The sequence below is a fragment of the Lichenostomus cassidix genome, chromosome Z (assembly GCF_008360975.1).
Source record: "Lichenostomus cassidix isolate B80296 chromosome Z, HeHo_3.0, whole genome shotgun sequence".
NCBI lineage: Eukaryota > Metazoa > Chordata > Aves > Passeriformes > Meliphagidae > Lichenostomus > Lichenostomus cassidix.
Genome location: NC_139511.1, coordinates 52,146,064 through 52,158,849, shown reverse-complemented (window position 1 = coordinate 52,158,849; position 12,786 = coordinate 52,146,064). Strand labels below are relative to the sequence as shown.

Below are 12,786 nucleotides of genomic sequence, written 5' to 3'. Positions count from 1 at the left end.
GTACAACACTTCAGCAAACATAATACTCACCAGTTTCCCCATCTTTGAAATCCTGCAGCTTGAAGTACATGTACAGCAAACTGACAGATATATACAAAGAAGAACACAAAGAACCTGAATGAACTGTCACTCCTGAAAGAGGTGGGGGGGAAAGATTAAAGCAGACAGAAAATTCATTATTTTTATTCAAATTCTGTAGTACCACTCTAACTTTTTTCTGCATTAACTAGAGGAAAAGTACTTTCATTTATCAACAGTAACCTAAAGTATCAGCAATTCTGTGGTTATGTAGAGTGTTTATTTACAAGAGCTGCTCTTTCTTCTTTAATATAGTGTTTTTGCCACTGCACCTCTAAGAAAGGTGGGAATAATTCTGTTCAGCCCACAGCAGGGCCTCTTCAACTAACCATTTAAGTTCGTATAAAGAATTTTCAGGGTGAAGTTCACAGTGCTGGCAACACGGGAAGATATTTATCTTGTGAACGGACATAAAATCTCACATGGAATTATTGAAACACAGGGCACACCAGAACACTGAAGCAGCTGTTATTTTAAAGTAAAATACACAAAATACAGTTGCTATTTAAATTACTAAAATGCCAGCCTTACAAAGACTGAAAATCAAAAAACCCCAGCCAAATATAAATGTACAGGCAAAATTTCAATGAAGACTCAACTTATTGCTATCAAAACCAATGATCATATCATATGTTTGCTACTAGAGTTCTTAAGAAAGTAGAAGTCATTTAGTTAAGAAACAGATTTTGTCCTTAACGGCTCTTCCTGCAGAAGGGAGTTTGTAATTTCTATACAAGCAGTTCAGTTCAATAACTTTCATTTTCAGCTGAGCAACTGACTGACAGTTGAATATGGAAATAATAGTTTTCCTTCCTCAACCAACCAATTTTCACTAAGAAAAGCTATGGCTTTACTAGACAGGAAATGCAAGTTAAACTACGACTCCTCAGAGATTTGTGGGTACAGCGATATCTCATTGGTTAACAAAAAAAACCACTTCAGATAGTCTAAGTGTTACACTTCAGTTCAACTTCTGGTCATCAATCTTTTTACACACGAATATGGGTATTTTAATTGAGAGCATCCTCAATAACTTCAATGTAAAAAAAATACTTTAGGAGTACAGGATTTGAAATCACTATGTGCTGATCTTCACCAAGAAAAAATTTAATTTTGCAAGCAAACACACCATTGTACTCCTTAACCATACAGCTCATGCTCCTGAAGTTTGCAAAGATTACTAAGACTAGGAAAAATACTAGCTTATTTACTATATACCTGCTCTATTAATTCTTAAGAATCTCAGGCTGTTTCAATTACAGATACTGTAGGTGTTTATCACTTAAAAATACAAGAATTTAAGGGTAGCTATTTATGAAGTTAATTCAGGAAGCAAAAAGTTAAGGCACTCTCCACTACTAACCTACTGAAATTCTTGGTGTGAAGAGACAGAGAATTAATGAGAATTTTCTTTGCTGTTACTGTTACTAGCCCTTATTAACTTTAACAAAAATATTTCCCACAAATATTTTGTCTGTGGTAGAAACTGCAAATATTTTAAAGGATATTCCATGATATTACTAATTATTGGCATCTATATTTGAAATTCAACAACCGAACTTATGACAAACATCCTATTTGTTTCTAACGAAAGCGCTTTAAATGATTATCATCATGCTAATCAAGCAAATTCTGGAATGTTAATCCATTTTGACAAGTTTTTAAATATCCTAAGTCAAGCTGAGGTTGTTACCTGAAAGCTCCATAAAGTGGTCTGTACCAGCAGACAAAAGAACAAGGGGTAAATAGCAAGAACCAGAGAATACTCAATCCAAAATCAACCCCTCGGGTAGCATCAACGTAAAACCAGGCCAAACATCCAAAGATATTAAGAAACAGGGTCACTGTATCGACTGTAGAAGCAAAAGCAAAATAGTCTTAATTAAGTTATGTTTATACAATAAATTATTACAATTGCTACATGTATAGCCAAACTGAGCATTTCAAACAAAATGTCAGCATGCTGACAATAACCAATACCCTCTCAGTGCCCTTAGCAATCAAATTGATTTTCATAGTTTTCTGATTTTCAGGTAAACCCTATATTTACAAGCGAGAGAACTCAACATGAAAATTCAAGTACTAGCATCTAACCGGGAATGGAAAACATGCTGTCAAAAATAAAACACTTTCAAACATTAAATTAAGAAAAAATATGTTTCTACAGCTGCAATAATTATTTTTCTACAGTAATAACTGAATACAAATATTTACTAAACTACTGAATATTTTTGAGAGAAAGCTTATAAATGGCATAAAGTGCATCACAAAATAAGCTCTGTACACAGTCAAGTTAAAAAAAAATCCCAAATAATCTTTCAATGGAAAGCTCTTTGTCTTCCATATAATAAAACAACAACCCCCACTTACTAAAAATGTTCCTCAGTAAAACAAGATCTGCAAGAAGCTGTTCCAGATGCTTTAATACATTTTGTATAGTCAAGTATTTCTTAGAACACTGGTCTTTCCTAGAACATCTGCCTTTTTGGTGGTCTGTGGTTAGATAATACCGTCATTTTCTCATTGGCAGACCTTGATACAGGTTAACTGTTCAATTTCTACTAAAGAAAATGCATTTGAACTACAACTTCATATTTTATTTTAATTAAGCTTACTTCTTAGAACAGAATAAAGTATAGCAATATTAAGAAACATTACGACTACTACCTTCATGCTATCTGGCACATAAGTTAGTTCTGCTAGACTTCAAAGATGAACATCAATTTCTCTCTTTGTTCAGCAATAACCAGTGATTCAGGAGGGATTTTGCTGCCTCAGAGAACAATTCCTTTCCTTGTGGATCAGAATCAAGTAGGATAAAGTTTATAACTGCATAAACTGCTCCTGACAGCAATGACTTTTTTTTAATGTAAGTTCAGAGAAACCTTTTAGTCATTCTACTGGATGGCAAGGTTAACAGAACTTGGCAAGATACTAAAGATTCTGAAAAAGAGAATCCTCAAACTCTTTGTTGTTGTCTTAATTATGACCTGAACAAGCTCTAAATCAACCCAGTGTGAAAGAAATCTTAAAAGCAAGATGCACAGACCACTGCACGAAAGACTGATGAAACTCAAAACATTTCCTCAGATAAATCATATTTTCCTGTGACAGTCACCAGAAACAAAAAATGGTTTTCTTTTAAATGAAAGGCAATTAGTGCACCTACATATCTTAGCACTTCCCCAAGAGGTCAGCAAAGCAACTCCTTTCAGAATTTGTGTGTTTATACCTCATAAAGCAAAAGAAACTACAAATCCCAGTTCCTGCCTTTTTTTGTAAGTACAATAAAGGGGTATTCTCTCTTTTTCTACTCAATACTGGAAAACAGGGAGACCCCCTATGTTACTAGAAACATTCAAACTCTGGTGAAGCTTGAACTTTCCAAAATTACTTTTTTTATATAATTGTAATTATGGTAACAGGATGAGTTTTAAAAGAACACCAACAGTGCAGAACAGGGTGAAGAATCACACCCACTACTGATACTAAAACCAGCAATGTAGGGGTCTACTTCACTACTGCAACAGAGTGTGTCAGCTGTACAAAACAAGTATTAACAATCTATAGAGGAAGACAGCAGACTTAACTGACAATTCTCACTTCATTGCACTTGCCCTTTCACTCTGCCTGCTGCAAGGTACAGGGCACAATTTATCCTTTGAACCAACACCTTCACTAAAGGATGTAGGCAAGCTTTGCTCTTTCATGAATAGAAAAGTGTTTGGATGTTCAGGGTAACAGTTTTAAGTACCTTCCACTTACTTGCATCAGCGAATTGGTCCATAATACAAGTTATTGGAAAATAATGACCAGCTGGGGGGGTGAAATCACCTAAGGCTTTGGCAGAAGCCTGCAACATGCAATTTCTGTATGACAGTTTCACAGCTGTAACAGTAGAGTACCCCGTGTGATTCAAGAAAGCCTTCTCCTAGTTTATGTGTCAAAGCAACTAAGGTTGAAAAAAAAGGCATTCATGCCTATTGGGAAATTACGTTAGTTTAATAAATATTAGTATTATTATTATTATAATATTAATATTATACTTCTTTTTTTGGTATAAACTTCCTTGAAACTTCCTTGAACAGAAGAAATCTATGCAGATATATTCCCTAGAGTAATTAACTACACTTTTTCATTCATAAATGTCTGAAAGTGAGTTGTAGGTAAAGACCACAAGTTGTACTGGAGCTGTCTGACATGTACATTATTGAGGTGATTATTTTGACATTCCATTTGAGACTGTATGAAAATTGACTTTTGTACTAAGTTTAATTTCAGTAATGTTTCATTGATTATATTCTCAGAAAACCAAAGTCCACATTAGGGCACATGACTGTCACTCCGGACTGGAACTGCCTAAAGGCAAATGGGATGCATATAGAACAGGGTGTTTTGAAGCCACAAGGCAACTCACAGGCGAGGGACTGGGCTAGTGAAGTTTGATCACACGCAACCTTGGAGCACTGAGTAGCTTCAGATGTTGTTTAGGCTTTTGTTCCTAGTCTGTTCTGTGTATTTGGGAGAGACATGTGCTAACATGCCCTACAAAAAGGAGAAATATCTTCCACAGGGAAAAAATAGATTCTAAAACAGACTTAGATCAGCACATAACATAAGCATTAAACAGTCTTGGATCAGCACATAAATACGTGCTATCTAAAATGTGGCAGTATTTTTTTTAAATTTCCTGATGCTACACACAAAAAAATACATAATAATATGGAGTGGACCACCAGCGAATCTCTAAAACAGCAACCAACCAACCAGTCAAACCTCTAGAAAACATCACCCACAAAGAATGGCTGAGTAAACTATGCCAATTAAGCAAAAGGAGATGACTAATGGGGAAAAATGTGTTTTGCATAACAACAGTGGATAGAACAGGAAAGATCAAACACAGGAGTTGAGAATTAAATTATATACCAAGCAAATCTTCTAATTCTAAAAGACAGCAACCTATTAGAACGGCCTTGGAGGGAGTTTGTGAAGTGCCCATCGTTGGAGGTTCTCAGGAACAGGCATCTACACAGACTGAGATGTTCCTGGAGGTTCTCAGGAACAAACATCTACACAGACTGAGATATACATACTATCTATCATATCCTCAGACAAGAGGATGAGATGAAAAAGAGTTGGCACTTAAGGGTATTTTTTTTCTACCAGAATCTCTTCAGTTTGTAACTTCAAATAAGAAATATTCTTTGAAAGTCAGTAGTTTATTTAGCATATGCTATCAGCCTGTGGGGAAAGTAGCTGGAAAACACATGCTTTTGAGCCTATTTTTGACTGCTAGCACAAGTCAAGAGGCACTGTACTTGACACTGCACATAATAATTGCATAAAAAGATCTAAAAAGCAGTGCTCAGTCCTAATGAGCTAGGAATGTCATTTTCATGTGCAAGCCCTTAAAGCAGCAATGGTGACAAAGCCAAGACAGAATAGAAAAGCTCCAACGGCAACTGTGAAAAGCCATTGTTAAATGACTGTTATAGCTCACAAAAACATGTGAGCACTCAATCTGTTTAAAAAACAAAAAAAGTCTCTCCCCAGGGGAAAAAATGTGCAAAGATAAAACCAAGTCAAAGAATTGGGAAACTCTGACTTTTGTTGCAAAAGGAGAAAAGACAGATAAATTAATGAAACAGGGATACAAATGGACTTTGTTTTCTCATGAAAGAAAGAGAATATGGATCTTAAACAGGTAAAGAAGTTTCCTCAGAGATACAAAACCCAAGAAAGATGATATAAAATTAATACTAATTGTGAAAACACAGAAAACTAAACCAGAAAGTTTGTTTCCAGGGATGCTAAAAAAGAAAAGGACCTCCTTTATAAAAGGCTAAGAATGCAGTACTAGATTTATCCACGCCTGATTATGTTTACCGAACCCCTAGACATTACAAGACATAGGAAGTAGTGGAAGAGGAAATCAAATGTAGAGTGGCAAGCAGAAACAGGTCTACTATGGGAATAAATACCTTCCCAGAGGAAAAACAGTCAATGAAAAATGAGCCAAACCACGCAGATGCAATCCTAGGAAAGAAAAGTCAAAAGGATTGATTCAACAGCCAACCCCAAGGCATGGACTCTACACTCCATCTTCTTTATCTTTTTTTTTTAACCATGAAATGTATTTTGTCTTTCTTTTCCTTTGTTATGCCCTTTTCTTGCCTTCCTGAATAATATACACGTCAGAGAGTACCAGAGCTAAAGAACAAAGAGTGCAAGAAGAGTTGTTTGAAACCTCAGGCTACCTAGATAAGCTGTCATGTCAGAATAAAGGCACAGCTCCTATATATTTTGAAATAATATAACATTGCTTCTTCCTTTACTTGTTGCCAGAAGAACAAAAATTAGAAACAGTATTAACATTCCAATTCTCACTGCCCAACTTCACCTCATGTGTGAAATGTGCACTTTCAGAACTCAGTCCTAGAAATGGCCAGAATTAGTAACCATCCTAAAATTTTGAGTATTTCACCTCAAATTTCACAAAAATCTAAATTATCAGTCAACTTAATGAATGCGGCTAGTCATACGCTCTACAGCTGGTAATTGGAGAGTAATGGTCTAGCAATGAATATAAAAAGCTGTAGATTAGGATGAAGTGGAACTGATTTGATTCAATGCTGTCTGCTCATTTTATGTGCTTCAATTATGTGGTTCAATCACAGCAATAAGATTACCAGAGTAACATGTAAAATTATGCAGATTTCCTAACAATATCTGAAGCTATGAAAAACAGCACAGAAAACATCTGAAATCCACATTTTCTTAGAAGGCTAAAAGTACATTCAAGGCATCAAAGTAAGTAAGTCTTTGCAATTTCCTCAGATTTAGGCTTTCATCAATCACATTGGACAAGGCAGGAGAAACAACTGTGGTACCTGCATGCTTGCTTAATTCAGCATTTCTCCAGCCAAAACACAGCACCCAAGTGAGTGCAAAATTAATTCTACAAGGATGGTGCAGAGCATTCTTTGCCTACAAAGGACAGTTTTAATATGGACTGATTCTTCAGCTAATTGACACTATTTCTTAAAACAGGCTAAAATTGTATTAAGCCTCCACTATAGATTAAAAACATATTAAACTATATAAAACTATGTATGTTAAAGCAAATGGATATTATACATCATGAACTCAAAAGTCTATTAACACTAATTGTGAGTTTTATTTCTTAATATATAAACTGATTTTAAAAACAGTAAAATTATTTCAAAGTTAATAAATGGTCAAAGTTCATTTTACAACATGAGAAACTTAAACCAGACAATTGCAATAAACTAGAACTGAATTGCCCTAGGATAATCCTCCTTTTTTTCTCTGGAAGCTTTTATGATGTAATTCAATACTTTTAAAACTGAAGCTAACCACAAGATTTCGCTTCAACATTTGGCTTCTGGTTTTAAAATAATTTTTCATCACAGATGTTCCAAGAGCCGAAGTAGCAAGCATGTATCACCAAGTTTGAATAGGCACTTTGTTTTTCTTAAAAGAAAATACTTACACATCCACAAATAGTACATAATCTTTACTGTCTTCTGGAATTCTACAGGAATGTCTACTGAAAAATCCTGGTAAAAACAAGGTCCTACAGGAAAATTCTCAGGAAGAGGTGGCCAGTTATTTTTTCTACCTGCAAAACAGAAAATTAATTAAAAAAAGCCTTTAAAATGTAGTTCCAATCTCTGTATACTAGAAAGTGATAAACATTTGAACTTGTTCAAACTGTTTAATGCATGAGTTTCTCAAACGGATGGGTATCTTGGGCTACCAAAACCCAGGATTTTTTAGAGCAATCCTCAACATAACATTGAAAATAAACTTCAGGAATGAATACAATTAAGTGTAGCCAGGTCAAGGGAAAGTATAATATTTTATCTACATAAAAGACTAAGCAGGTATCTGACAGTTCATACAAAGTAAGAGAATTTTTTGCAAAGCAAACAGATATGGACGGAAAAAATTTCTAAGAATTCCTTGACTTTTAAATGATTAACTCCCTTAAGTCTCACCATACTCACATAGTCTGTTAAACAGAAAGACAGGGGAGTGAAAAGTATTCTTCGTTATTAGAATCCTGATACTTTTATTGTCAGACTGTCTCTAACAATTTGGTCTAGCTTCCAATATAGTTTCCTGTCAAAACTTACCTAAAATGCAACAAGTAAAACAGTAACTGAAATGGTCTGTAACTACACTTTTCTTACAAGAGTATGTCCTACAGCATCACTGTATTTTCATACAGTTGTGTGACAGAGTGAGGACACTGCAAAGGACACAGGATCAGACACGTGGATTTCCTGTATGCTTATCTAGTAACAGGCTAGAGTATACGTTCTGCTGAATACAAGTAGTCTCATGGTCACAGGCCCTGGTTCTCCTGGGGACTTCAACAACCCTAGTATTTGCTGGTGAAACAACAGGGCCCAGCACACACAGTCCAGAAAATTCCTGCAGATGACTGAAGATAATTTTTTGATGCACATGGTAGAAGAGCCAACAAAGGAAGGTGTGCTGCTGGACCTCGTACACTCAAACCAGGAGGGACTGGCTGAAGATGTGAAGGCTGGGGCCAGCCTTGGCTGTGGTGACCATGAGATGGCAGAACTCAAGATCCTATGTAGACGAAGCAAAGCAGTAAGCAGGACTAGAACCCTAAACTTCCAGAGAGCTAACTTCAGCCTCTTCAAAGACCTACTTAGACGAATCTCATGGGTTAGGGCTCTAGAAGAGAAGGCGGTCCAAGAAAGCTGGTCAGTACTCAATCATCACTTCCTCAAGTCCAGTGCATTCCCATGAGCAAGAAATCAGGGAGAGGGGGCAGGAGACTTGCATGGACAAGCAGGGAGCTTCTGGTAAATCGCAAATCCAAGAATGAAAGTTATGGGATGTGGAAAAAGGAGCAGGTCACATGGGAGGACTGTAGGAATATTGTCAGGGTATTCAGGGATTCGACAAGAAAAGCCAAGGCCCACTTAACATTAAATCTGTCAAATGATATCAAGGACAAGAAGAGCTTCTTCAAGTACACCAGCGACAAAAGGAAAACCAGGGGAAATATGGGGTCACTCCTGAATCAGATGGGTGTCCTGGTGATGGAAGATAGAGAGAAGGCAGAATTACTGAATGCCTTTTTTCCTTCAGTGTTAACTGCTGAGGTCAGCCTTCAGGAATCCCAGACGCTGGAGCTAGGACAGGAAAGCTGGAGAAAGGAAGGCTTCCCTCAAGTCATAAAGGGTTGGGTAAGAGATTGATTAGGCAGATTTAACACCAATAAATCCACAGGCCCTGATGAGATGCACCCATGGGTTCTGAGGGAGATGGCAGATGCTGTAGCTGAGCCACTCTCCACCAACTTTGAAAAATCACAGAAAACAGGAGCAGGGCCCAGTGACTGCAGGAAAGCCAGTGTTACTCGTATCTTCACAACTGACAAGGAGGAGGATGATCCAGGAAACTACCAGCCAGTCAGCCTCACATCCACCTCTGGAAAGGTGATGGAACAGACTGTTCTGGAGGTCCTCACCCAGCAGAAGAAAAGAAGGCCATCAGTAGTCAGCATGAATTCCCCAAGGGGAAATCACGCTTGACCAATCTGACAGCCTTCTGTGATGCCATGGCAGGATGGGTAGATGAAGGGAGAGCAGTGGATGTTGTCTGCCTCCACTTCAGCAAGGCTTTGGACACTGCTTCCCCTAACATCCCCAGAGGCAAGCTCAAGAAATGTGGGTTAGATGAACAGACAGTGAGGTGGATCAAGGACTGGCTGAATGGCAGAGCTCAGAGCATCATGATCAGAGAAGCAGAATCCAGTTGGACACCTGTAGTCAGCACTGTTCCCCAGGGATCAATACTGGGCCCACTCTCACTCAACTTGCTCATCTCTGACCTGGATGGAGGGACACAAGGTACCCTCAGCAGGTTTGCTGATGATAAAAACTGGGGCAGTGGCTGACACACCTGAAGGCTCTGCTGCCTTTCAGCTGGACCTTGGTGGGCTGGAGAGTTGGACAGAGAGAACCCTAATGGGGTTCAGCAAGGGCAAGTGCAGTGTCCTGCACCTGGGGAGGAATAACCCCAAGTGCCAGCACAGGCTGGGGCTGCCCCACTAAAGAGCAGCTCTGCAGAGAAGGACCTGGGAGGCTTGGTGGATCACAAGGTGACAATGAGCCAGCAGTGTGTCCTTGTGGCCAGGAGGGACAGTGGGATCCTGGGGTGCATCAGGAAGAGAGTGGCCAGCAGGTCAAAGGAGCTGATCCTCCCCTCTCTTCAGCCCTGGTGAGGCCACATGTGGAGTGTCCAGTTCTGGGCTCCTCAGTACAAGAGAGACAAGGAGCTGCTGGAGAGAGCCCAGCGAAGGGGCACAAAGATGATGAGGGGTCTGGAACATCTCTCTTTTGAGGAGAGACTGAGGGAGCTGGGCCTGTTTAGTCTAAAGGAGACTGAGAGAGGATCTCATCAATGAATGCAATTATCTCAAAGGCAGCTGCCAAGACGATGGTGCCAGATTCTTTTCAGTTTTGCCCAGACACTGGACAAGGAGCAATGGCAAAAAACTAAAATGCAAGAAGTTTCATTCAATATGAGGAAGAACTTCTTTACTTTGAGGGTGGCAGAGCACTGGAACAGGCTTCATGGAGTGTCCCTCTCTGGAGACCTTCAAAATCCACCTGGATGTGTTCCTCTATCAATTCCTCCCAGTGACCCTGACTGGGCAGGTGTTTGGAAGAGATGATCTCCAGAATCCACTTCCAACCCTAACTATTGTGTGATTCACTGTAGGTCCCTTCCAACTGAAATATTTTTTTCTATTCTACAAAATTCCCTGACATAAGCAATTATGCAATTTGGAATTGTAACACTGCATATTCAAAAAAAGACCAGGATGTGTGAAAATAAAACAGAATTGTAGATAAAAGTGAAAAGACCAGATGAAATCAACCTTGCACACAGTGGGCTTGCTTTGTTGGGTTTTGGGGTTTTTTTCTGAACTTAAGTCTGAAGTTCCTCCTTTTGAAAAGGAATATTCCCACAAACGTACCTGTAGCAAATTATCCTCAGTTAAGAGGATGTAAATCTTCTCACACTTCTGAAATTGCTGTAAAAAGCTGTTGGTTTTGCACAGCACAGAGTTTGTAGAATACAAAAAGTTAATAAAAGATTAGTAAAAGATCTTTCTGCTATTTAGGTAAAACATTATGTTTGTAACACAGCAAAAGATATGAAAATGTTTTAAACCAGGAAAGCTCTCCCACAGCTGCAAATACTGACACATGAGAAATCAAAGAGATGTTACTTTGGAAGTTAGTTTTACTTCATCTCAAAATGCTCCATTTCTAGTCACTAGTATTACTCAGATACTTATCTGGAATAAAAATAGCTAATAGAAGAGAATAACGGTCTACAGAGGCTGTAATTTTAATTTTAATTTTTTTTCAGTGAAAATCTGAAAGGACAGCACAGCTTTTATTCGCTATATGCATTTTCTCAAGGGAGATAAACTTTCTTTTCCTGAAGACACTACAAAAATCCCTCTTCAATCTGCTTCACAATGTCACTGTAAAATTAAAAGTTTCTTAGAAAAAATGAAATTTCTTTGATATTGAAGTGTATTTTTCAAGCATACCCCCTTGCTGATTGAGACTCTGCATTTCCCTTTCTCTGCGATCTAGTTCAGCTGCTTTTCTTTCCAGTTCTTCTTGACGCTTTAGCAGTTCTGCCTGGGCCAAGGCATGCTCCTGAACAAAACAAACATCACTAGATACTGATAAAAAGAATGAACACAGCATAAACATTCCAAGTCTTTTTGCTACTATTAAACATCTCCAGTTATGAAGACTGACCCAGTATAGCACAAATTCACATATTAACCAATTGCATAAAGGCAGTATTAATTAATTTTTTTAATTTAATTTTTAAATTTAAATTTAATTTAATTTTTAAAAAAATTTTAATTTAATTTTTTAATCAGGAAAGCAATGCTTATTTAGAAAATACATTACTCCAGCACTGCATTTAAATAACTCTATTAAAAGGAACCTAGTTACTGAAAGTTGCAGACAAACCTTTGCTATTTGTGTGTAGGAAGATGGTTCTTCTGTTGGTTTCATTATTGCTGGCTGAGTACTGGGTACATTAGGCATTTTCACATTTCCTGGAGGAGGCTAAGAAACCAAAAGACAATTATAGACAATTCTCCTATTCTAATAAACATCTTTTCATTGTATCTGTAAGAACCTATCTAGTTATTTTAAAGGAAGCGCTACTGATATAAACCGAACACTTGATATGCTGCTTGCAATATTTACAACCTTTAGAAATAAGACATTAACTACATTCTCTGGTGCAGTTTATACTGCACTACTTCCAATACACAGCCAAGGAATTTTAGGATTCAGTAAAAGTAAATGGAATTTTAATTTTGTTTAGGCATGAATATTAATACAGACTCTTACTGTTTCAGAGAATTGCAGAATTTAACAGTCAATTCATATTCATATTCTGAAACACAAAGTCATTTATTAATAATGTCTTCCAGAGCCTTCTACTTAACAAAGACTTATATCATCTGGCTAACCAGACGAGTAATGTACCATATTAAACTTTCAAATTGAAGATCCATAATCTATTGCTTGACTATTTCACCAATTTTTGCTAGGGGTCACTTCAGAATTTCTTCTAGATTGATGCAATGCCAGC

At 37.5% G+C, this 12,786-nt stretch overlaps 1 protein-coding gene across 2 annotated transcripts in view; it reads right to left on the bottom strand.

Annotated features, from left to right (window-relative positions):
* The window catches only part of SCAMP1 (secretory carrier membrane protein 1), a 41,413-nt gene that overhangs the window by 6,671 nt on the left and 21,956 nt on the right, over positions 1-12,786 (bottom strand). For both annotated transcript variants that reach the window (XM_085042976.1, XM_085042977.1), the window contains 5 exons: positions 12,153-12,251; positions 11,714-11,825; positions 7,592-7,720; positions 1,772-1,931; positions 31-132 (listed from right to left, as the gene is read on the bottom strand). In XM_085042976.1, coding sequence (XP_084899102.1) covers positions 31-132; positions 1,772-1,931; positions 7,592-7,720; positions 11,714-11,825; positions 12,153-12,251 — 602 coding nt within the window. The remainder of the gene's footprint in view (positions 1-30; positions 133-1,771; positions 1,932-7,591; positions 7,721-11,713; positions 11,826-12,152; positions 12,252-12,786) is intronic.